We start from the raw sequence: 27085 nt of genomic DNA on the forward strand, positions 1-27085 counted from the left end.
AGGCCATACACCTGGAGAATTTAACACATTCTTTGAAGAAATTCTTTTTTTGGTCTATTTGGAAGGAACAGAGAGAGAACAGAGCAAATAAAAGAAAACATATTTTTGGTATTTTTGCCCAAAGTCAAGAACATAGAACTTAATAAAACCTGTAAAAATATGAATCCAAAGGTTTAGTTGTACAGTTATTCAGTTGTGCAGTTATTCAGTTGTACTTGATGAAGGTTTTACTGGGAAAAGTTAAATTGCAGCCAAATATACAATGTATAATTTTAATCTAAAAAGGGGTAAAACAAAAAAACAAAGGATGGCAGCTGTCATACACAGAACTCCAAATCAGTGAAGCCAATCTAATTTAGGGATTATTACAGTTTGATTCCTTCCTTAATTAGTGCAGAATTTCATTTTTAATAGGAATTGAGATTAGTGAAAGCCAGAGTGCTAGTGAGACTTTTGGTTAAAAAGAAATAATGCATCTTTTTCTAATGTTAGAGATCTAGTATGTAAATCGGGAAGCCACGTGTTGTTTGGATCACGTCTTTGGTGCCCATAAGTTATACTGGTAAAAGAATTGCCTAGTTTATATGATGTTGGATAAGTCATTGCAAATAAGAGCTTAACTGTATAATTGGATGTACTGTACAATTTAGAACGAATCTTACCTATTCAGACTCCTTGACATGGGATCAATTCATCAGATGCAATACGGACAATTGTTACAGCAAAATATAGGGTTTATTACATTGCTTTTGACCCAAGTCTTTGGCATTTCTTCTCTGTTTTGCAGGCTGTTGGTGCTTAATTGGTCTAACGAAGGGGTGATAATTTTCTCTTTGAGAAACTGCTCCTTCCACCCCATGCAGCTCTCCCCATGCCCCAGGTGTGTGACTTGCGCCCTACGCAATGTGTGTTTGTCAAACCATGGAGGTGGGGAAGCATGGCAAGAACACAACCCACACAGGAAGCCGAGGGGTCCTGTTGGAGCCTTTCAGCCATCAGGTGGGCGGCCACAGCAGCATGATGCGCTACGATGACCACACTGTGTGCAAACCTCTCATAACCAGGGAACAACGCTTTTATGAATCTTTGCCTCCAGAAATGAAGGAATTCACACCTGAGTATAAAGGTAAGCATCCAAAAACCTTGAAAAAACACCTGAGGATTAAAAACAACAGAATTTCTATTTGATCGTTTACAAGAATCACCAGTTTTAGAAGGCATATATTTATTTCATTGAATTTTTTCCCTTTGGTATAAAACTTAAATAAGCATAAAAAGTAATATAAATAAGCTATTTGTTGATAGTTATACCAGCATACTATAGCAAAAACATTCACAATTAATTGAAGTAGCTTGCTTAATGTTCCTGCTCTGCTACAAAATACAAAAAATCACACTCATGTTTTTTGTTGAAAATTAACTTAATGAAAATCCTTATAATTGGTAGAGCATATCGACTTACTCAAAATGAAACATATGAGTTCTGATGAAGATGAATAATAGCTATATCAAACAACATGCCCACATTTGTATTAGGAAGTGATAATTAATTGGATTTTTTTAACTAGTGTTATGCATAACTGAATTGTGTCATTCTCGTTAAAATCATAATTTTAACAGGCCTGAGTACACTATGTCAAATCTGTCCTTTAAATTGTTAAAAGTGTGGGCTGGGTAAACATAAAGTCTTCCTTAAATCTTCATACCATGCTTATCACAAATAATTGCCTCAAAGCTGCTTTTTCAAGAGGCAACTGGACTTTCTGGTTTTCCTTTGAAGACATTTCGCTTCTCATCCTCTGAGAGCTGAAGAAGCTTCTTGGCTGGGAAGCAAAACATCTTCACAGAAAAATCAGAAAGTCCAGTTGCCTCTTGAAAAAAACACCTTTGGGACAACTATGACCTGGATGATTGAAACTCTCCATAGACATACAGACATAGACAAACCTCTCTATAGTGCTTCAGATTTTTTAAAATATTCAACACATTATAGCAAATGGGGAAGATAAATGTATCAGAATTCCACATAGCTTTTCCTATTAAAACTGTTGGAAATATTTAGCGAGGAAAAGCCTTTAATATTAAGCTTGGTGTGCAAGTTGTGAGTGTGCCAACAAATGGACAGGAATGACTTAGGGAAGGCATTATCTGGGCATTATCTGGGCACAAACTCAGTAATTAATAACCGGAGCTGAATTTATGCTAGATATACTGAAATATTTATTATACCTTTCATAGACAGACTCCAAAGTACATTTAGTGGCTCTTAACAGTGTATCATTAGTATGTAAATTGCTGCCCTATATTTCTACTCCCGAAAAAGGCACTTAATCCACTCCGGAATTTGAAAGCTGGTCCTTTAAATATATACTCTCAACCTCATTTTGTTTACCTCTGTAACAAAAATTTAGTTATACAAATTTATTGTTGCATTAGGTAGATCATGGTGGCCAATATTTATTTTAGGCAGTGTTTATCTGGGTGGAAAAGCTGGATATAAGTTGGATGAGGATGTTACCCCATAAATTGATCCCTTCACCAAAATCAAAATCAAAATCAAACTTTATAGTTTCTGCCATGTGGCAGAATATATTCCACTGTTGTGGAATATACAGATAGTCCTTGATTTATAACTGGCCACTGAGTGTCCATTCAAAGATACGACCTACTAGAAAAGCGGGAGTTACAATCCAAATCCGATGTTCTGATCCCCTCCCCCCCACTGTGGTCATGTGACCACACTTCAGGTGCTCAGCAACATGGCTGCAGTTGTGAATGTACTACAGTCACATGATGGTTTTGCCAAAACCCAGCACTTCTGGATTTGGGTAAAACCGTGCAATAGAGAAGAATGAGTTCGCTTAACAAACGCTGTATTCATTTTATGACAGTTATTTTCACTTAGCAACTGCTGCAAAAAGCCCCCCATAACATCAGATCGGTCAGGCTCCATTATGGTCATCACTCGGGAACTGCTGTGCTATTGTCAGGTGTAAAACATCAGGTCCATATGTGAAGATTCAATTTAACTGATTCATTCCTAAAAGTTCATGCACATCAATCTTCTCATCTAACGGTCAGCACATAGTTACTGTTAAGTAAGGGTCAATTGCAATCAAGGGGGAGGGCTTTGTTTATGTCTATGTAATGATTCTAGGCTGATTCTTCTTTCTACTCCTCTTCCTGGCTTTGCCAGTCCTTCCCTTACATCTGTATAAATTCATTTTCCATTGGTCAGTTTTTCCAACAGTTGATATCTCTTCAAGCTAAATTGCCCCATTTATAGTACAACGAATGCTTTCTGCAAGGGTAGGCAGAATTTTAGGTTTGGGTTGACTAATTTGATGGGATCCAATTTGACAAATTGGAGTCCAATTCAAAAGATACATGTTTAATAATAAAATAATTCTGCAATTTAATTGACAGACCTCAGTGGGAATAACATTTCCAAATCAATTGCCTGTTATCCCAAACTTTCATAATCAGTAGAATAATCTAAGGGAGGGATGCCCAAACTCTTCATCCACCAGTCCCTTCAAGAAGTTCCTGGTTGTTCATTGACACCTCCCCCAACATTTATTATTTGTAAATAATTAACTACTATTTTAACTAATATCAGTAGCATTATGAAAATAATAATCTTTAACTCCATCAAACTAGCATACCTGCCTATCCCAAGTTTTGGGAAGGACTTGATAGGTGGATAAAAATGCTAAAGCCAGCGTAAATATATGGCTGGCTGACCAATCGTCTTCAGAATAATATACCAACCATAATATAAGACAACTCCAGGCTGCTTTCTTTGGTGGATGACCAACCCTGGGTAACACTGTCTTGTCTCTAGCCACCTCACCTTCAGGACTAAGAACTGGTATGGAACTCTATGAGGACTCCAATTCTGCAATCCCTCCAACTTTGGGGAACCCTGGTCTGGGGGAACAAGTCAGACATTTTACTGCGATAGTTAAACTACAGTCATACCTCAGTGTTTGACTGCTTCAACACTTGTTGAATTTGGTACTTCACATGTTTGGAAGCAAAAATCTTGTCTCAGTATTTGTCTTTCTCCTGGTACTTGATGTGTATGGTAAGCTTGCTAGCATTGGCTGCCCTTGTGACTTGCTATTTCTTCCAGCCAAAATAAAGGGTCATATAATAAGTCATGTGGTTTGTTCAGTACTTGTTGTTTTTAGTACTCATCGCTCGTCCCAAAACAAATTAGCGACGAGTACCAAAGTACCATTGTGTGGGGGTTAGAAACAGTGATCTATTGCAACTCATTCAGAGATCTGCTGTTATTTTTTTCAAACCATCGCAGCTTTACATAACCCACTGAAAGAGGAAATATTTAAATATTTATAGGGGATATTTTTTTATTATGGTACGAGATATTCAAATTGGAGAGATTGTTTCTTGCCCCCTTCTTTTTCTTCTTGGTAGTTCTACAAATGGATTTATGAGCCTTATTTTCATTCTCCAATCTGCTCCTTGGAAAAATCATTAGTAGTTTTATTATTTCTAATCTTCTAATTTAAAAATCTGATGTGAGGCATGCTTCATGTGGCTGATTTCTGGCAGGTGTAGTGTCTGTCTGTTTTGAGGGAGACAGTGATGGCTACATTAACCTGGTAGCATATCCGTATGTGGAGAGCGAAGCCTTGGAGCAAGATGATACGCCAGAGAGGGACCAGCCACGTCGTAAACACTCCCGCAGGAGCCTCAACAAATCAGGCAGTGGTAGTGAGCATAAAGAGGAGAAAGCAGGGCTCACTTCTGAGACCTCGGAAAGGTACTGGATTGTGTTTTTGGGGGTGGTTGTTTGTGGTTGGTTTCTTTTGCTTTCCTTCGAATGAGTAGGAAATTACTTTTCTTAAGCATCCTCTTGGATTTCTTTTAAAAACCAAAGATCCATGATAAGCGAGTGGCACTGGCTTTTCGGCAGGTACCTCCAAACACCTTAATATTTACACAAAAAGAATATAATGTTTGGCCAATATGTTGATGGTATGTTTCTACAGAGAATTATGTAGAAAAAAAGAATTAAGTTTAGCAACCCAAATGTTATTCTGTGCTGTAACAATTCTTATAAATGATTGCAGAGCTTTTTAATGTCATGTCATATTATATTGTATCAACAGCAGCCAGGACACAAAGAGCCTCAAGTGCTTCCATTCAGATGTTCCATTTCAGATGCTGGATGGAAATAGTAGTGTTAGTTCTGAGAAGATCAGCTTTAATCCCTGGAGTTTGCGTTGCCACAAGCAACAACTGAGTCGCATGCGCTCAGAGTCTAAGGAACGAAAGCTCTACAGTATCCTCCAAATGGCAACATCTGCCATATTATAGTGTTTTACAACATTATCACTTTTATACAATATGTGTGGATTCTAATAAGGGTGTCTGCTTTTGTTCTTCATACCATTGGTGGTATTGATTATAATGGTGCAAATATGTTCCCTGTAACATTGTTTTCTTCTGGCCATTTACAGTATTCAGTCATGAATACTCAAATACTAGTTCTGACAGGGAAAATTAATGTTCTTCCTATCTTTGGTGGCAAGTTGTACATACAGTACTCTGTTCCTCTTTTGAATTGGTCTGTCTGAACATATGCTCAGTGATAGGATGTTCTCTAGAACAGGGGTCGCCAACCTTTTGGACCTTAGGGATCACCAAACTCATAATTTTAAAGCCCAGGGATCACTAACCAGTTCTGTGGGCATGGCCTAATTTGTGGGTGTGGTTGGTGGTCATTTGACTGGCTGGGCATGGCTTGTATGTAAATATTATAAATATTTATATAAATATTGAATTTTGTATTAACAAATAGCAACTTTTACCCAAAATCAGGCAAAGCAGGCAGGCAGATTGAGTTGCTCACAGAATCACAGATTCATTCAGAGATCTATCTATTTGCCATCGGCTAGCTGAGTCTGTCACATAAAATTTGCTAGCAAGCAAACTCACAAAATTAATTCACCACACACCATGTATGTAAATATTGAATTTTTTATTTTAAAAAAAGAGCAAGTTTTACCCAAAATCAGGCGAAGCAGGCAGACAGATTGAGTTGCTCACAGAATCATTCAGTGATCTATCTATCTGCCATCGGCTACCTGAGTCTGTCACATATAATTTGCTTGCGGTGAGTCTGCGCTGAATAATAGAACCTTCAGTCCTAAGGGAAGTTCGGCTGTGCTTAAAAGCAGAGCCGAAGATCTAAAGACTACTTAGAAAGCAAGAAATCCAACTATTTCTTGCTTCCTAGCTAATCTAAATCTCCCAGCACAGCAGAACAACTGATGGTTGGAAAAATAGCAATTTAGCAGGCAAGTTTGCCAGGTAAGGAGTGAGTGGGCGGGGAGGGTTCCCGCAGGCCACGTGGGCAGCGCAGCCTTGTGTTCCTGCGCAGCCTGGATTAATTGCTTTAGGGGGTGCTCTGGGGGTGACATTTCTCTGCAGCCCACCCAAATTTTCTTGCGGCCCACCAGTTGGCCCACCGGTTGGCGACCGCTGCTCTAGAAAGCAAGAGAGAAGCCCTAGTGTTTCAATAGAAACCAACAAAGAGATTCAAGAGATAAATTCTCCTTGACCAGCATCTCAGAATTTCTTTTGCTGGAGAATGTGGTGCATCATTTCAAATTTCCCTGTGTTCTTGACTTGAAAATGGGGACCAGACAACATGGGGATGATGCCTCTGAGGAGAAGGCTGCTCGGCAGATGAAGAAATGCGCACAGAGCACCTCAGCTACACTAGGAGTCCGAGTTTGTGGAATGCAGGTACTGTATGAACCCCAAGCAAAATGTGGCTGCTGGCCTCTTCCTGTGTATGGAGCATGGGATATTTTGCCAACTTCTGCAGAAACGTGGAATCTCTTCCTTCCTCACTTTTGAAAAATGGTCCAGCCAGAACAGATTTGGGAAACAGGGCAGGCGTGGGTAGGAAAGGATAAAAAAAATGATCGTATTAACAGAATACATACCACATTATTACTCCCTAAACCACATATTTTTAGAGTTATTTAAAAGCATATGAGCAAATATTGCAAAAAACAAAAAAAAACCTTCAAACTCTTTTCATCCAAGTTCAGCCTTTCAACTCTTTGTGAGGTAAAGGGCAAACCTAAAGAAGGAATGCTTGAAACCACAAACAATATTCAGATCTCAGTGGAGGATAAGAATGACAAATCTTAGGTGAACTAGGAGCCATGTGGCACAATGGTTAAAATGCAGTATTGCAGGCTAATTCTGCCAACTGCCAGGAGTTCAGTCCTGACCGGCTCAAGGTTGACTCAGCCTTCCATCCTTCCGAGGTTGGTGAACTGAAGACCCAGATTGTTGGAGGGCCATATGTTCTCTAGGTAAATTGCTTAGGAAGTGTTGTAAAGTACTATTAAGTGATATATAAATATTAGTATTATTGCTGTTGCTATGTGAATTGTCATGGAATATATTCATAAGGCATGATATGATTTATTTCCAAATAAATATAGAACTGTATTTTTAAGTGGGGTAGAACAGGGTTTTCCCAATCCCCGGACCACAGATTGGTACCAGTCTGCCGTCTGCTGGAAATCTGGCCGTGTAAGCAGCAGACACAAGTGGGAAGCTTCATTTGCACATTAGGTTGAGAGCATGAATGCATCCCTTCTCCTCCATGCTGTATCGAGAGCCCAGGATGGGTTGACTCCTTCCTATGATGTCATTTAGCTGAGTCTGTACTAAGATATAAAAGCCAGCCCCCGGGAGAGACCCCAGCTTTTGACTCAGCTCCTTTCAGTCAGTAGCTGTGTCTCTGAAAGCGTTCTGTTAGATAGCAATCACCAGCAATCTTCGGTACTTTTTTCCTCTCTTCAAGCAGCTCCCAGGGCAGCTGCTCTTCCAGGAGAGCAGGGCTCTCCTGCAACGTTGGGAGCAGCGTCACAGAGCTCTGTGCAGGCAAGCTGGGCAGCGTCTGCAGACCTCCCCCACACCTGCAGTTTGGAGCTGTCATAAAAACGATTGGCAAACTGATAAGATCACAAGCCAGCTGATGGTGTGGCTGGTTGCTGCGTTTTTCCCTTGCTCGGGGCTCTGTATAGCCTAAGGAGCGATTCTTCGATCTTGGAGCCTGTTTCCTATAGTCAGTGGCCATCTTGGATTCAAGCCTTCCACCACGAAGTGAGCGGCCATTTTGTAAGCTCGGGGGCCATTTATACCCTAAGGGGCTTAATAGAAAGATTTCTAAACAGCTTCTTTCCAACGCAAGAGCCTTTATTCTACAAATGGAGCAAGATAAGGCTCAGGCAGAGCTTTCCCCCCCAGTGGAACAGTCTCTTAAGCCCAATAAGAGAAAAAGACGTAGGCAACGCACCCAATCAGTCCAGAGGGAAGTGGCTGCAAAAATCAAAGCTAAGGCTCTAGCCCCTAAGAAGGCAACTCAGGCTGAATTGAGGGCAGAGAAGCGCAGACATGCAGCTCTAGAGAGGCAGTTCAACAGAACTATTCAACAGAAGGAAGTGCAACTACAGCATGTTTCAGGTGATACTTGTGGGCCCCAACCAAGCCTTCCCAGGGGAGGAGAAGTTATCTATGAGCCTTTCCATCCTCCATCCTGGTCTCCTGAGGCTTTTACAGTACAATCAGATCCTCAGGATCTAAGCAGATCTGGGCCTTATTTCCAACAGGCTTCTGTGCCCTATGCTTCTCCCCCTCCCTCCAGGCCTCGAACCTCTCCTCAATCTAGGCCTGAAGCCACCTTCACTTCCACAGCAGCGGGCCTTTGGCCTTCTGCCTCTACCTTTGATCATAGACCAGGAGATATCCAAGATGTTGTCTCATTAGCCATTAGGCAGGGATTGGCTGAAGGCTTCAAGCAAATTCTTCAACCTCTGGAAAGGATTCAGGCCCTTCTCCCTTCTCAATCTATAAGTTCCTTGCCTCACCATCCTGATTTACACAGGCCCCAGGACCTCAGGGTCCATTCTTCTCTACCAGAATGGGAGGAGGTTGATGAGGAAGGAAGGCCTTCACCATCTGAACACAGTTACTCTTCTCATTCAGAGTGTGAAGAGGGCGAGGTTTTTGACCAAACTCTTTCAGAGGAAGAGGATTCTCGCCCAGAGCAGACATCCTCTGCATTGGTCTTCAAACCTACTCTCTTCAGGCCATTACTCAGCAAGGCCTTGGTCACTGCCAAGCTGTCACCGGAGGAAGTGGCTCCCGAACCACAAGGAAATCCCTCTAGCCAAGGGGATTTGCTCTTCTCCAAGCCTGTAGTGCATGCAGAGGTTTTACCTTCTCCCATTTTGTTCCTGGACATGGTCAAGGAACAGTGTGCTTCTCCTTTGGCAGGTCCTCGCCCATCTTCTCTGGATAAGCGTTTCTACAATGTCAGCGCAGCTCTGGACAATGCCCTGGCAGTGCCTTCTGTTGACATTCCGGTTCTGGCCTTGTTCTCATCTTCTGGCACTCCCATGGAGCCAGAAGATATCCTGAAGCTGGATGATAAACGCTCTGAACAGACCCTCAAGCGCAGTCACCAGGCCGCTGCTTGGGCTGTTCAGGCTTCAACAGCAGCATCCTTTTTCACCAGGGCATCCATATGGTGGCTGCGCCAACTCCAGAATAGATTGCCTGCTTCTGACCTTTGGTCTCACCAAGACCTTAATAAGATTATTGCAGCGGCGGAATTCACTGCGGATGCCACTCTCAATTCCACCAAATTTGCATCCAAGGCCATGGCATCTTCTGTAGCAGCAAGAAGACTTTTATGGCTCCGAAATTGGCAGGCGGAGTCACGCCGAAAATGGAAGCTGGCTTCAGTTCCATTCGCAGGCGATAAGCTTTTTGGCGATGCTCTGGAACCTTATCTCATTGAAACCAGAGATAAACGTAAAATTCTCTCTTCCTCTGGGAAGAAAGCCCACTATCGCCCTGCTCCTTATCGCCCTCCTGCCTTCCGAGCGGAGACCTCATCTCGCTTTCCCCGCTCTCACAGGCCGTACTCCCAACGCCAAGACCAACACGGGCGGAAACATCTGGCAGGCAACAACCTTCTACTGGTAAACGGCCCTTTCGGGGGGGAGGGGGTCGTTCCTTCCATCTCTCTAAGTAATCCCTCGTTCTCCCCACCCATCAGAGGTCGCCTAGCCTTCTTTGCCTCCAAATGGGAGGAGTCAACGACAGACGCCTGGGTGCTCAGCACTATTAGGTCAGGGTTACAATTGGACTTCCTAACGCCACCCCCCAATTTTTTTTTTATCTGTCCTGTCTCTCGGGACATTTCCAGGCAGGCCCTCATGAATCAGGCCATTCAGCACCTTCTTGACATCAGGGCTATTCAACCTGTTCTCCCTTCTCAACGGGGACGTGGGCATTATTCTCGCCTTTTCATCGTTCCCAAAGCCTCGGGGGTGGCGAACCAACCTTGATCTAAAATTTCTTAACCAATTTGTAAAATACAGACAATTTAAAATGCAGACTTTGCATTCTATTTTAGAGATCGTTCGGGAGGGCGACCTCCTCTTCCATTGATCTCACTGACGCTTACCTCCACATCCCAATTTGGCCTCATCATCGCCAGTTTCTCCGTTTCTGTTATCAGAATACCCATTACCAGTATCGAGCACTTTCCTTCGACCTCTCATCGGCTCCAAGGGTCTTCACAAAGGTTCTGGCAGCATTGATGGCATCTCTGTGTTCTATTCTAGTGAGGATCCAATGCTACTTGGACAACATTTTGATTCTATCCTCTTCCATCCATGCAGCCCATCGGGATCTACAAATTACCCTGTCATGTCTCCAGAGCCACAGATTTTCCATCAACACCAAAAAAAGCCAGCTCTCTCCCACAACCAAATTGCAACACTTGGGAGCAGTCATCAATACCATGTCGTGCCAGGTTTTCCTGTCCCCAGCTCGTGGAAAGAGCCTTGCAGAGATCATCAACCAGATCCAACAACATCAAGTTGTCCCCCTGTCGCTGCTGTCCAAACTTCTGGGGGAGATGGTCTCCTGTATTGGCATCGTCCCGTGGGCTCGGCTCCTCTCCCGACCCCTCCAATGGTTCCTGCTTCCCTACCAACGAGCAGGAACCAGCCACTCATCTATCAAGGCCCCACTCCCACCACAAATCTGGAGATCTCTCAATTGGTGGCATTCCCCGTCAATCTGGAGGGGACTCCTGTTCAGGGACCCAGACAGGCTAGTGATAACCACCGATGCCAGCCCCCTGGGTTGGGGTTCCCATATGCAGGGCCAGGTAGCTCAGGGCGTTTGGTCCAGATCAGAGCAGACCCTTCCCATAAATTGGCTAGAGTTCAGAGCCATTTTTCTGGCTCTCAAGCATTTCAGGCAATGAGTGACCGGCTCTCATGTTCTAGTCCTTACAGACAACATGGCCACAAAGGCTCATGTCAACCGGCAAGGGGGGGACGAGGTCCAAAGCCGTCATGAGAGAGGCTCTACAGTTGGGGTTATGGGCAGAGAAACACCTATTGTCGATCTCGGTGGACCACATCTCTGGGGTAGACAACTCCCAGGCCGACTGGCTCAGCAGGAGCCTAGTCAACCAGGCAGAATGGTCCATTCCTCCGTCTCTATTCAGGGACTTTTCCCTCAGATTCGGAACGCCGGAGGTGGATCTTTTCTCCACTCCTCAAAACGCCCAAGTCACCAGATTCTTCACCAGGTTTCCTTGTCAGGGAGCAGAGGGGACCAATGCTCTTCGGTGCAGATGGCCCAAGGGTCTCCTCTACGCCTTTCCCCCGTTTCCCATCATTCCGGCAGTAATTCGGAAGATGTTGGAGGAATGTGTGGAGCTCCTCCTCCTGGCACCCTATTGGCCAAGGAGGCCCTGGTTTGTGGATCTGGTCCACTTATCGGTGGCTTCTCCTTGGAGGATCCCAGTCCATCTAATCTCCCTTTACCAGGGGCCCCTGCTCCACCCAGAGCCCCAGTGGTTCAAGCTGACCATGTGGCACTTGAGCGCCAGCGGCTAGAGGAGGCTGATCTCCCAGAAAGGGTCATCCTCACTATCCTGGCGTCTCACAAACCTTCTACAAGGCGCATCTATGATACCACCTGGAAGGCTTTTTCCCGATGGTGCCTCAGGGAGGGTCTTTCTCCTGCTTCAGCCCAGTTGGCAGAAGTTCTTAGCTTCCTTCAGCATGGGCTGGAGAAAGGTTTGGCCCCCAACACCTTACGCAGGCAGGTTGCGGCCCTCTCCTCAGTCCTTTCATGCGGTTCACTTCCTTCCTTATCCCATCACACTTCAGTCAGGAGGTTTTTGAAAGGGGCTTCCAACCTGCACCCTCCGGTGGTTCACAGGTATCCTTCCTGGGACCTTCATTTGGTCCTTAATGCCCTTACAAAGCCCCCCTTTGAACCCCTTAGAACAGTGTCTCTCCGTTTCCTGACTCTGAAGGTAGTGTTCCTTGTTGCCATCACTTCTGCCAGGAGGGTCTCCGAGCTTGCTGCTCTTTCCATCAGACAGGACCTTTGTTCCTTTCACAATGATAGGGTTGTTCTTCGTCTGGACCCCTCATTTATTCCGAAGGTTAACACCTGGTTTCACAGGTCCCAGGACATTGTTTTGCCTGACTTCTGTCCTCTCCCGCACCATGACTTAGAGCGGCAGTGGCACACGCTAGAAGTAAGGGCTCTTAGAATATACATTAAGTGCACTTCCTCCTTCAGGAAGTCGGAAGCCATGTTTGTTTCCTTTTTCCCTTCTCACTTGGGGCACAAGGCCTCTTCTCCTAATTGAGCAGGCCTACAAAGCTGCGGCCCTTCCGGTTCCCCGAGGTCTGACGGCGCACTCTACCAGAAGCGCAGCCATTTCTGCTGCCTGGGCGACCCAAGCTTCCTTGGAGGAGATTTGTCGTGTGGCCACGTGGACATCCCCATCTCCTTTCATCAGACACTACCGTCTGGATGCTTTTGCCTTGGCAACTGCAACCTTCGGCAGACGGGTGCTTCAACGAGTGGTTCAACAGTCGGTGTGATGAGCCAGACGAGGACCCGCCCGTGGACATGCAAGCTTTGGTATGTCCCATCCTGGGCTCTCGATGCAGCATGGAGGAGAATGGGCGTTGGTAGAAGTTACCGTGAACTCCCTTTCTATCTGTGCTGCGAGAGAGCCCAGCCCCTCCCTTGATTCGTCCGGAGAGGGTAAGACGTATTTCTGTATTTATTTTGGGCTTTCAGACACCTTTCAGTCTGTCAAGTATCTTCGCCAAAGCTGGGGTCTCTCCCGGGGGCTGGCTTTTATATCTTAGTACAGACTCAGCTAAATGATGTCATAGGAAGGAGTCAACCCATCCTGGGCTCTCTCGCAGCATAGATAGAAAGGGCGTTCACGGTAACTTCTACCAACGCCCATTCTCCCCCATTGCTGCCATGCACTGCCACCGGCACTGCCAATCCTTGCAGCCAAAAGGATTGGGGACCGCTGGGATATAGAGGAATTGCAGAATAATGCAGTGTTTGTGAACTTCCTTAGTTAAATGAGCTCAGCCCTCTTGAATTCTGAGCAGCAGATGCACTCCAACTGATAGAGTTTATTTCCCATAAAAGTAGTGGGGCTTTCTGGAATAATGTGTGGCCTAAGATTATAAGACAATCCTTACTATACTGGGCTAGTAGGGTTGGACATCGGGAAATTGCATGTAACATGGATCTAAGCCTGTTCATTCAAAGCACAGGGAATGTAGGTTGATCCCAGCAGTACCTCATATTGATCTTTGGTTTAGAGGATTTGGGACATTTTTTTTAGCCAGGTATTTTTTATGCCTTACATGCTGGTGCCCTCTGCTGGATGGTGACAAGGTGGGATATCTTTGATCTTTTTATTGATTTTACAGCCATACTCTGAATTTCCAAGCTGATGTGAATGGCCTGACTTTAAAAGAAATAGTTCCTTTTGTCTGATTAATGACCTTTGTGGGATGTTTTACTTAGGAATGAGAACGCCCAGGGCAATTAGTTTGAAAAGCATTTATCTACCCAGTCAGCAGTTTTCTCCTTAGGCTTTAAAAAAAGTTTTTTTTACTAATTTCAAGGAAAAGATTGAAGAGGTTTTGTTCCTGTGTGGAAACACTAAAGCTCCTACCCTTATCCAATAACTGCTAGCAAAGCAGTTCTGGCTGGAAATACTGTTGGGGTATATTGTGCCTGGAAATACTGTTGAGGTATATTGCGTTTGATTTAATGCTCTGGGTTTTTTGGGCTACTCAGTCTAATGGAGAAGAATGCCCTTAGTAATAATTTAAATTGACAGAATAGGGCACTTTTTTTTTCTTAATGGTATAAACTATATTTTGAAGGATTGATCCAATGCTTGTTTCCTCTTGCCAGTCCTTAGGAATGCTGCCATCTCAAAATACAAGCATTTCCCTGACGGGGGCTAGAATATAATAATGGATCAGTAACCATCCTAAAATGTGACTCTGTTTCTAAACTAATGCGTGCTTTCTCATGTTGTAGGTCTATCAGTTGAATACAGGGCACTACTTGTGCAGGAACAAATATTACGGCAGAGGTCTTTCCATTGAGGGTTTTCGCAGTGCCCTTTGCCAGTACCTGCACAATGGCATAGAGCTACGAAAGGACCTTTTTGATCCCATCCTCAGCAAATTGCAGAGTCTAAAGGCTGTATTGGAGAGGCAGGCCTCTTATCGGTTCTATTCCAGCTCCTTGCTCATTATTTATGATGGGAAGGATACCCGAAGCGAGACATACCTGGAACGCAAAGCAGAGATGCGCCTAAAACAAGTGGACTTCTCCCTTGCTGACAAATTACAAGAGGTCGGCAGCACAGAATCCGTCTCCTTCCAGCCCAAGGTGGATGTACGTATGATTGACTTCGCACACAGCACATTCAAAGGCTTTCGGGATGACCCCACTGTACATGATGGCCCTGATATGGGATATGTGTTTGGACTAGAGAGCCTTATCAACATAATAGGACAGATGAGGGATGAGAATCAGTAGCCTTGGGCTGGACTCTTCGATTTTCTCTCCCAAGGATAGGAAGAGACAGGAGGACCACTATTGATACAGAGAAAGTGGACTCTTCTGCTTTGAAAATACAATTTGTTTCAATGTATTTGACAAAGGACTTGATATCCTGGATGATCCTGGCAAAATGGTTTTTGGTTTTCACTATCCAGCCGGAACTCCTTGTGGGAGAAATCAATTCATGGCCCCAACATAGGGCATTTTGTCTGGGGCTTGCTGTTTGTTGTGTATAGCCCTTGTGTATAGCCCTTGTCTTTTAGAAATGTGAAAACTGCCCCCCTCCCCAGAAAAAGATGAGTGAGTGTAGATGTTGGGATTCCAATATTCCACTTCCTTGTCAACTTTCCAGCGAGGCACAATGGTTTGAACTCTCCTTTTTTTTTTTGTTCAAAATGGGCATTCACATTCAAGCTTTGGGGGCTGATCAATGCACATGATTTACCCAGGCCCTACTCTGTTGTTTTTTGCCCCTGAGCAGATGTGAAATACTCTTCTAGAGGGAACATGTAACATTTCATTTATCTTCTCCAACCTGGTCATTACCAGATCATCCCAACTGGAGAAATAAATGACCAAAGGGAAACCAGTGCAATGCTTGAATGATTTTGCTTTGCATCATTATGATGAAACTTCCATACCTCCCCAATTTCCTGCAGTTGACTGAAATGATTAATTCCAGGAGTACCTAATCAGATGTCCACAACAGTGGTCTTGATGTCTGTCTTCACAGGACGCTAAGGTGGCTAAAAATACATAAAATGCTTTCTGGGATTAATGATGTTTTATCAGGTATGAATTCTTTCCTCTGGTAGACCCTGTAGCCTCTTGTCCAGCCTCAATCATACCTAAACCCTGTGATGCTGAATGGTCCTTCCCTTTCCCTTCCCTTCCCTTTCCTTTCAACAGCCTTCCCTGCCAAAATGATACTTTCCACACAGCTTCCATCCACAGTAGTGAAGCACTCAAGAGGCAGTTGATGAGAAGTTGACCTTTTTGTTTTGAAAATGTGTTCCCATTGTGGATGGAAGAACCTGTTTGGCTTTGAATGATGGCCTTCTGGTAAAGAGTACTACCACCTGTGCTTGTCTTCACCTCAGGGAGCTGGTGTTTGCTGGCCTTATTCCTACAGTTAGTAAATAGTTGAATGCAACTAAACCACATTTTGGGGTTCTGTCACATGGGGTGACATGCCAATAATTTGTAAAGTTAAACTTGACAGCATTCTGAATGGAAAGTCACAATAGAAAATTTGCAGCTCTTACAAGCAAAAACAGCACCAAGAAGTGTTTTTATGGACCATATAGAGAATGGTTGCTGTGGTTAAGGCTAGGCCTAGCAGAGATAAATGCACTACTAGACCTCTTGGAAAATGCACTTTGTGGGAAGGGATTTGCTACCATGGGAAACAGATGTCATGTCATTAATACTGAGGACAGTTATCTTACTACTCTATTGTGGATGTTCTTAAGAAGAACTAGTATTGGACTAAAACTCCTTGTGTATAATCTGTGCCTCCCTTTGGATGTCTGGCCTTTATAGATATACCTGCAAGCATTTTTGGGACTTTTTTTTTCATCAAAGAATTTCTGGTTGAACTTTTTATAGTGCCAATATGGACCTGCAGACGCAAACCTTGCTAAGGCCATTTGAAAAGTGAGTCAACTTGGTGCATTGACCAATTCAGTACTAAGGTTTTGCTTTTTTCACAAGGCAAAATATATTTATGCTAGGAAGAATGTAATGGAATTCTTCCAGCATTACTCTTGATTCCTGGATCTTTAAAAAAAAGTATTCTGTGAGTTACTTCTTGACATTTTGGCATCATATCTGTATTCTATTTTAGCTAAAGAGTACCTTTAAAACATCTGTAAAAGTTTGAACGGTAGAAGGGGATTTTTATCCCTTCAGTTATTATCAACAAAAATCGATCTAGAAAGCCACTCTGCAGAGTTTACTTCCTGTCTGATGATTGCCTCGTTTTAAAACAAATATGTATAAAATACTTTTGAACCATTCAGATTTTTACACTGCAAGTTCTAGAGCTTGTAAATAGCATTTTTCCCTTTCCTGTTCCAGGGTTTCATAAGACTAAAATTCTTTTTGCTTAATACAGAAGTAAAAAAAATAGTAAGAATACGTTTTTGTCAGTATTTTAGCATTGTGGTTTGCTTTCAAACAGTGTAACTGCAAAGCACAGTTTTGTTCTACAGCAATAAGCTTTCCAGATTCAAATCTTTAATTTCAAGATAAGCAAAAGGACAGTTATTGTTTTTGGTGAGTACTTTGTATATTTGAATATTTTTTTACTGTTAAAGCAAACCATTTCAGAAATTACAGATGGGGTTAATTTATCAGCTTGAGTGCTTATTAAACACATGCCCTTAATTTGTCTTTTGCAGAGCTTATGTATGAGTGTGTACATATGCTTCTGGGCAGTTTATCAGCACTAAAATAGCTGGGAGAGCACTGTAAGGAAACATTTGTAGGAATTATTAGGAAAAGATCAAGATTGTCAGAACAGGTGAATTCAAATAGACTTTATCATACAAATTAGATTTAAGGCACCTCCTTAGGCATTTGACAAACCCATCTTCTGCAGCTCGGCATTTGCTTTGGATTGAAATAATGTCTGTAGAGTGACGGGGCTTTCTAAAAGGCATCAAAAGATATGCAAACAAATCCAAAGGTAGAAAATGAAATATTTGCCTTCATCAACTTTCCTCCATATGCCTTGAGGGATGTAGTAGTTAGTTCAAAAGTGCACATTTCAAACAAAAGGAATAATATACTGGGTCTCTTGCAAACCCTTCTGGGGCCATATTGTTAAATGGTTTATGGTTCTCTTACAAGTAACTGCCAAGTAGATGTTCCCGTTGATGCTGTTTTACATAACAGCTGTCCAAGAACCCTTGAACTTTGTCCAAGAAAGAATATGTCCCCTGCTGAGTAGACCAGAGACGCTTGAATGGACATCCATGGTCCCTTTCTTCCTTAAAACAAATGGGATTCAGTCTACATAAAAACAAAGCTCTTGCCCTGTGTTTTTTCTACAGCATTAGTTCATCTTCTATTTTGTTAGTGTCAATAGGCTAATGTAATCAGTAAAGCAAAATGCAACATTCAGAGTTGCAGTCTAACCTTTTTTTAAAAAAACACCACAGAAGCCATTGACCATATTGATGATAATTTGCCACTTCTCTGTAGGTTCTACCTCATGACTGAAGATAGAATAACACAAAATAGTAATCAGGATTTTCATGCTATTTAGGGGTGTTGTCACTGAACTGGAAAGCTCTACTGCAGGTGTTGTTTGGATATCTGAGATAATTTGCAGAAATAAAAACAAAATTCTCAGTGTGACATTTAGTTGGCTTTAAAGTTGATGTAAAGCAACTTGTCCTTTTCTTCTTTCGGTTAAGCCTGGGATATTGATATTTCCTTTGTATTTTCTAACTCTTCAGAAAACAGGAGTCTACTCAATCCAATATTAAAATGCACAGAGGGTCCACATGAGAGTTTGAACCTATTTGGTGATCAGGAGAGCTGTATTCAATAAAGCCATTTTGCATGCATTATATACATTCCTCTTTTGAGGACTCTTGTAAATAAAACTTTTCAGTCTGTTCCTTCTGGAACAGCAGAGCCTGTTTATTGCCCTTTACGGTTTGCGGATACTTATGTCCAATAGCGATGGCTTTTATAGCAGGATTTTGCACGTACTGTGTAGTTGCCTTCATATAGATGATGAATCAGCTTTTCAGCCTTCCGGAATACATAGCCAGCTCTCTCTCTAGCAATACATAGTTACTGTTAGCATACATGGGCATGGTTCTCTTTTCTTACTAATAAAGGCCAAATGAGAGTTCACCATTCAATTTATTTTATACGGGTGGCAGTTATTGCCACAGAAGTGTCTCTTTCTTTCCTCAGCTAAGGTTACTACTCACTGTGCTTTTTTTTATCATTTTGATCTTGTTAAGTTAGATTGTGCTCTTCCAGTTAGAACAGGTGCTCTTCACTGACACCTTTTGTTAGCCTGGAACTGCTGCATGATCTTTTTGAAAGATTTGTTCAAGATATTTCTCATTTGAGTAACCAGAGAGTCGGTTTTGGAGACTCTTCAGTCTGTGATTCCAAAGAAGATCTCTTGTGTCCTGGAGAACATGTTTCATTAGAATCCAACACTCATTCAACCACATCTGTTTTTGCACCTTAAGAAAATTGAAAGAAGAAAACGTTTCCAGGTTCCCGCTAAAAGCTGGTAGAGACTGAATGCTAGTTCCGATTTCTGTAGCCTTATCCTTTCTCCAGCTACGTTTCCATGGGCATCCTTATCCTTCCGCAGAGGACCAAATCATAAACTGAATCCGAGGCCAATTGCCTACCTGCGGCTCACAGATTGAATTTGTTGGTGTGCTTTTTAAGAGGCCAAAAAGAAGTTCCCACGGCGGGGGGGGGAGGGGGGGGAGAGGCACTTTAGCTAGCTAGCTAAGATCTAGTTCAGGAGCTACACCAGCAGCTTGTTGCAAGGCTGTGGAGCGCACTTGACAACGCCAACACATTGTGCGGCTTTGGGGATTTAGCACAGGTACAATCTGTGGCCGTGAGTTGCCAGTGCAAAGGACCCTGCTTTATTGGCTTGCCGGAAAGGGGTCTCAACAGACAGTTTACCTTTTAAGCTTAGAAAGAGAGGCAAGCTTTGTTGCTTTCAGGCTTTCTTTTTTTTAAAGAAAAAAAACCTTTCTGATTGAGGGGAGGGGAGAAAGGCTCTAAGAGGCTTATGTATTTTCCTTGTTTTACAGTAAGTCTGGAAAGAGTCATTCATCAGGTTCCGGCTTTGGTTGTATTTGTACTATTACTGCATGCTTATCTCAGGAGCAAACTATTGTTTTGTTTTTTATACTTTGAAAAGTGTAGGTGCAGAATGGTCTCTATGAGAACTGCTTTGAAAGGGAGGAAATGTTACCTACTGTGAGAGCCAGGAGCAGAACTGCACCCTAGGGGAGCGGCTCCCACCAAGCACCCTTTCGACTTGCTTGGGAAGGGAGGCTGCATCATATTACAGATTTCTAGTAATATTTTCCATAGTCTATTTCAGTGCTTTTGGGCATGAGAAATAACAGTATCTTACTCCATTCACTGCACCTTTAGCTCTCCTGTTGTGTATAAAGTTCTACGTGTATATAAATAAAATGTGGACATTTATTGATTGGCTTCTGTCCTTGTGTGGCTATTTCCATGTCATCAGGCGTAATAAACCTAATCATGTCAGGGGTATATACACACACACACACACACACACATCATGTTAAAATGAACATATTGCTCAGCAGAAAGTGGATTTAAAATCGCTGCCTGGGAGCTGCCTGAGATGATAACATCCTAAGAAATTGAGACAGCTCTTTCTGTGGTTCAGAGTGTACTTTTCTTTCGTACTTTCTGACAAAGTGACTTCTACACCCCTGCAGTAGTTTTTTGTAACAAAAATTGTCGAAAGAGTGCTCACTGCGTATGGTCCCTTAGAGAAAGGGTTCGTTTTCAAAAAGCTGTTTAATAAAAATGTGCAGCTCAAAATCTAGTTACCAGAATAAAGTTTTTAAAATGGATTCTAGAACAATTTCAAAAACAAAACATTGATATCAATTTTAAACATACCAGCTTTAATTACTATTTATTTATTGAACAGTTCTGTCTATAATTGTCATAGCGTTTTGAATTCAGAAAGGAAAAGGCACAGGTGCTGCCTCTGTCTTCACCTCCTTAACAAAAGCTGCCTCGTCCTCTAGGTTCACAGGTTGCTGCCTGATCCCCAGGAAAGTACATACCGGTATTTGAATTAAGAAAGCACCAAGTACTTGGAAGCGGGTGTAAACATGTTGCTTCTATCTCCTTGCATAGCTCCTGAGTGAACCCAGAAAAAGGCCCAGTTCTTTAAGGAAGTACGGACAGATGCAGACAAGTCTTAGAAAGACAAGTGCCGAGAAAAGAATAAAGTGAGAGAAATAGAAAAAAGACAAAATATAAAGAAATATGACTTCAGATCTTTATAGCAGTTATAAATACATTCAAATTTTATCCTCTAAGGATAGATCATAACTTTTTATAATTGATGCTATTTAATCATCAAAGCCACGCATGTGAAAAAATAGGTACACTTTCTTTGAGTTCTATTGTTTTTACGTATCAGGACATAGTAAACATCTTAGCAATTCTTAAAAGTAGGTAAATACAACCTCAGATGGAGAACAACACATGGCATATCATACACATTGTCATTTATCTTGCAAAAAGAAAGCCAAAATTGAGAAGCCGGTGTATGAAAAAGTACACCCATCTGTCCATATGTAGAATGAGGCTACATAGCAGCCTTGATCAATTGATCATCAGCAAGTGTGACTATCTCTATTAAAACCAAAGTTTTAGGGGTTTGCTCATCTCCAGCATTGAGGTGTTGTGTTAACACAATGCCAAAGAGGAAACACATCAGTGATCTTAGAAAAGCAACTGTTGCTGCCCATCGTTCTAGGAAAGGTTATAAGGCCGTTTCCAAATAATTCATTATATATAACAACAATTCCAAGCAAGTCCATCATCCTACAGTGAGGAAGATTATTCACAAGTAATATTATTAAAGACAGCTGTCAATCTTCCCAGATGTGAACATCCCAACAAATTTACCCCAAAGTCAATCCATGCAATGCTCAAGAGAAATTGCAAAAAAAAACCAAGTTATATCCCAGATTCTACAGGCCTCAGCTTGTTAAATGTTGGAGTTTAGAACAATAGAATTAGAAGAAGACTGAACAAGTAGGATTTGTTTGGAAGGGTTGCCAGAAGAAAGCATCTTCTCTCTAAAAACAGACATGGCAGCATGGCTTAGATTTGCAAAGTTGCATCTGAACAAATCATAAAGACTTCGGGAACACTGTCCTTTGGATAGACAAAACCAAAGTGGAGATGTTTGGCCATATTGCACAGTGCCACATTTGGCGAAAACCAAACACAACATATCAACACAAACATGCCAACTGTCAAGAATGGTGGTGGAGGGGTAAAGATCTGAACTTCTTTTGTAGCCACAAGACCTGGGCACTTGCAAACATGCTCTCTGTATACCAAAGTATTCTAGAGTCAAGTATGAGGCCATCTGTCCAATAGCTAAAGCTTGGTTGACATTGGGTCATGCAACAAGAACAATGGTCCCAAGCGCACCAGCAAATCTATAACAGAATAGCTGAAAAAGAAAAGAATCAAGGTGTCGCAATGGCCCAGTCACAGTCCAGACCTTAACCCAATTGAAATGCTGCGCATGAACTAATACCCACAAACCTCAATGATCTGAAGCAATGTTGTAAAAGAAGACTGGACCAAAATTCCTCCACAACGATATGAGAGTATAGAAAACGATTATTTCCAATTATTAATACTAAGGTGGTTCTACAAGCTATTGAATCATACGGTGTTTTTAGTTTTTCACGCATGGCTTCTTCATTTTGGCTTTCATTTTGTAAAATAAATGATGACATGGTGTAATTTGTCATGTATTGTTCATCTTGAGATTGTATTTACCTACTTCTGAAAACTGCTAAGGACCAGATGATTTTTACTATAGCCTGATGCATAAAATCACGTAACTCAAAGAGGGTGTACTTTCTTTTTCACATGACTGTACATCACAAATACATCCCCCCCCCCGCTTTTTAGCAAAAAGTCCATAAAGGATTTCCAATAACTAATAAATGTAGTTAATAGCCTTTTCCAGCTCGGTAATATACAGTCAGTAGTAATAATTTGTTATTATTTGCAGGAACAACAGTTTTATCACAAGTACGAACGAAAGGCACTGGCAGTAGAATAGGTCCTAACAAAGTGTGCTTGAATACACTTTTGGCAGATGTAGTTTTCGACATTTAGCGTCTAGGTTGAAATGCCATTACCAATCTTAAGACAGTTAATTGTCTTTTCTCCTATTAAACAAGTCAATTTTGCAATCTCTGCAAATTCTGTCATCTTCACCAATCATTCCTTCATTGTAGGTATTTCAGAAGTTTTCCATCTTCGTGCATATAAGCAACTTGGCAGCAGTTGCCATATTAAAAATAATGGTCTTTTCTAATTGTTTGTCCTTTAGTTCCTAGTTTTAGTTAGTCCTTTAGGCAAGAACAGCTCTTTTAGATAAATATTGGTTTTTTTAAAAAACCTTTTTATTATTGTAATGGCTCGGGTTAAAGATGCTGAGCTTGTCAGCTGGAAAACTGACAGCCCAGATTCAAGACCAACGGGAGCTGCACTAGGAGGTTTGCCCCAACTCCTACCCACCTCGCAGTTTGAAAGCAGGCAAATGTGAGTAGATAAATAGGTACCACTTCAGTGGGAAGGTAACAGCATTCCGTGCACCTTGGCATGTAGTCATGCTGTCCACGTGACCATGAAAGTATTTTCAGACAACGCTGGCTCCCTTGACTAAGAAACAGATGAGCGCACACAAACCAGAGGCAGACACAACTTTATCTTTTATTTGAACTCAGAGTGTCCTAGCTTTTTTACAAGTCCACCAAATATGATAAAATGACTTTTTTTTTTTTTTCCACATTTCCAACATAGATTTGGACTCAAGTAGTAATGGTCTGTCATTTTATAAAAAATCTCTTAATTACAACAATGTAAGTTTCCAACTGTTCAGTCCAGATGTTTTCCTATTAGTCCCTCAGTATATAGTTCTTAGACCATTTTATCATACACTTTTTACTTCTTGTTCTTTCATTTCAAATTTAAACAAATCAGCTAGATCATGAGGAGCAGCTGTCCAACATGCAGGTAAGTGTTTTGTTTTGGTTTGTCTAATTAATATTCCACAGTAACGTGTGCCTTTTATGTTCAGATCAGCAACTTTAAGAGACTGGGGCACTTTTCAAAATGATTCTAATCAATTATTGGGTACTATTAGTTAACTATGGGCTACATTTTATGACCTGAACTCCTCAGCCAACCACATTTTAGCTAAATACTCTGTTTAAACTCCACCCAAGTGGATTAGGTTGTGATTTTGTACAAATGATAAAATGGGTCAAGTAAGCTGTGGTTATGACATGGTTCAATGTGTCATGTGAACAGAGTCACTATATAAGCATGTTTAAAACAAATAGCAGTAAAAAGCCCCTGCCTGAAAATTCAGAAGATTACTGCTACATAAATGATTATTTTGATTACAAAGCCAGCATACTTTCTTTGATTAGGCTTGCACCATGGTTTATTAAAATAACACAGTTGCCTGAGATTGTGCCACACACTATACTGTAAATTAGCATCATTGTTTGGGTAACTCAGTATATTGAATCATAAACTACCCAAACACGTTTCTTTAGCGTATTAAGTAAACTCAGTCATTTTCTGGGGGACTGTAACAAGCAATTACTTCTTCCAGTGCTGGCCTCCACTCTGGGCTTGGCTGCCAAACCAAGTACTGTATATCTCTTTGAGTTATATGGTTTTATGCATCAGGATATAGTAAAAATCATCTGGTCCTCAGCAGTTTTCAGAAGTAGGTAAATCAGATGAACCATACATGACCATTTATACCATGTCATCATTTATTTTACGAAATGAAAGCCAAAATGAAGAAGCCGTGTGTCATCAGGCTCCAGCAAGTGAGGCCAAGAAAGGAAATCACTTCCTGAGGCTCAGAGAGTCCTGAAGTCACTGCAACTCCTCTTTTCCAGCTCTCAACGCAAGCTGTAGGTTGAAATGCCACAACCAGATTGAACTAAAGAAAGGAAGTGTGATCTTCTTGAGGAAGACTCAAACCAGAAGTAGCCCTTGCTTTTCTGCTCAGGCAATACGTATGTTTTTAGGATGTGTTTGCTGAAGGGGGTGGGAGGGTTTGGGTTTTATGAGAATTGTGGATGTTTAAGAAATTTGTGGCAGAACTGCAAAATCTCTTCCTCCTGTTTTGAAAAGTATTCTCCGTTACTCTAATCTTCTGAACCAGTGCTGTGGTCAATGCTATAATGGAGCATGGAATGAATGTCTGAAGAGAATACAAGTCCTTGAGAAGGGGGAGGGCCATAAATATAGCATATGTTTACTGTATTTCATGTCGAGTAATACATGATACAAAGTATATCAATAAACAATTATATGTATAGAAATCATATGAGTGAAATAACTGACTTGAAAACATCAGAACGCCATTTAACAGATTAACAGAGTTGGAAGGGACCTTGGAGGTCATCTAGTCCAACCCCCTGCCAAAGCAGGAGACCCTACACCATTTCTGACAAAAGGCAGTCCAATCTCTTCTTGAAAGCCTCCAGTGATGAAGCTCCCACAACTTCCAAAGGCAATTATTGGTTGATTGTTCTCTCTGTCAGAAAATGTATCCTTATTTCTAGGTTGAATCTCTCCTTGATCAGTTTCCATCCATTATTCTTTGTTTGGCCTTCAGGTGCTTTGGAAAATAGCTTGATCCCTTCCTCTCTATGTCAGCCCCTCAGATAATGGAACACTGCTATCATGTCTCCCTTGGTCCTTCACTAGACTGGCCACTAGACTAGCTTATAACCCAGTTCTATGAAAGATCTTGACTGGCATGAAGAGTTTCAGTAAGAGTAAGACATCTGAGACTTAACTTGCTCCATAAGGTGGACTTCAAGAATTAATTCTGTGCAGCCAGTGACTTCGAACTACTTGCTTCACGCTGCAGTTGATTCTGCTTTTGATGGCTTGTTAGACTCCCTAAATACAGCTATAAAAAACATTAACATGATTATAAGCAGAACTTATTTTCATCTCTGCTGAAAGAATATGGCCAGAGACCACATTACTACAGAATAACGACAGTTAGAGAGTCCAAATCTTTCTAGGAGCAGGAACACTCCTTGATATTCCTCAAGATGAAAAGTTTGTCATAGAAAAGGACGATAGTGCATACATTGCTATTTTACAGAACTGACCTGGGATGCTTCTCAAATGTAGTTTCATGGTGGACATTGCCAAAAAGAAGAATGTAAACCATTTAGGTCTTTAGGATATAGTTGACTTTTCAGTGGAGAAGAAGGATACACCTAAGGCACCCTGCCAGAATGGGCAAACCTGAAAAAAAGTATACAGTATCGGGAATGTCATTTTCATCCCTTTGTAGAATGAGCCTTTCTGTGGTTAAGCACAGGGCAAACCAGGCTTAGACATAGCTTGTCACAGCTCTCGTGCATGGATAAAATCAAGTCTTGTGGGAGATTGATAGGTCCAACACTTGCATGCGCAGATCAGCAACAAAACCATTCAGTATGGATGAAACATTCCCTGACTTTCATGCAGATATGTGTCCTTCAGCTCACTTATGCAGCACTAAAAAGCACTAACACTTTTATTTTGTATTTTTACCTGTCAGGGTTTGAGGGACATCTGTTGCCTGACTCTACTCAGCCCTGCCAAGTTGACACCTATGACTCAATCAAATCCCCTTTTACTACCAAACAGTTTAACCTCAGCTATTTCCATTGTTTTAGAAAAGGGTAGGATTAGAATCATGCCAGAGGATAGTAACTGTACTTGAAGAAATGCCTGCTTCATTGATGCAAAACTTTTTATGTGCCATTAGCTTCTAACTGTAAAACCTTTCCTCCATAAAGATTATTAAGGGTGAGCCTGAACAGCTGTGTTGACCTGGGATTCTTGCATGCAATACCAGACTTTCTCAAACGAGGTCAGCATTTGTTTAAAGATGTCATTTCAGGGATCCAACAGAGAGGGATAACTTTCTGACAGCCTTGAAAATGCCGTAACACTCCAGCTGTGTTTATAGGACAAGTGATCCACCTTTTAGTCTACATGCTGTGCAAAAAGTCCTAAAATTTTGATTCACGTCCTGTATAAAGACAGAAAATTGCATTAAGTTTCAGAATCTTTGCAGAAGCGGGTAATGGCAAAACAAGTCTAGTCATACAACATGCGTGCCCAAGTTCTTTAAAAACTGAATGGCTGCATGTTTGCAAAATGCTTCTGTTTCTTTTTTCAGCCTAGAACAAATTTGGTCTATCTGGTTGGGTTAAAGTTCAGAAGATAGTTTTATTTAGTAATATTATTA

At 41.8% G+C, this 27085-nt stretch overlaps 1 protein-coding gene across 3 annotated transcripts in view; it reads left to right on the plus strand.

The window, feature by feature from the left end:
- The window catches only part of IP6K1 (inositol hexakisphosphate kinase 1), a 33466-nt gene extending 13254 nt beyond the window's left edge, over positions 1–20212 (plus strand). Inside the window, exons 2-6 of one of the 3 annotated variants that reach the window (XM_026673329.2) lie at positions 788–1126; positions 4579–4789; positions 5139–5311; positions 6605–6780; positions 14467–20212. In XM_026673329.2, coding sequence (XP_026529114.2) covers positions 904–1126; positions 4579–4789; positions 5139–5311; positions 6605–6780; positions 14467–14973 — 1290 coding nt within the window. In that variant the 5' untranslated portion in view covers positions 788–903 and the 3' untranslated portion in view covers positions 14974–20212. The remainder of the gene's footprint in view (positions 1–787; positions 1127–4578; positions 4790–5138; positions 5312–6604; positions 6781–14466) is intronic. The other 2 variants (XM_026673332.2, XM_087955025.1) reach the window with 2 other exon arrangements.
- The last annotated feature ends 6873 nt before the right edge of the window (positions 20213–27085 follow it).

Source organism: Notechis scutatus, chromosome 2 (assembly GCF_049901735.1).
Source record: "Notechis scutatus isolate UNSWTSFEM ecotype Mainland chromosome 2, rNotScu1.2, whole genome shotgun sequence".
In the NCBI taxonomy this organism is placed as follows: domain Eukaryota; kingdom Metazoa; phylum Chordata; class Lepidosauria; order Squamata; family Elapidae; genus Notechis; species Notechis scutatus.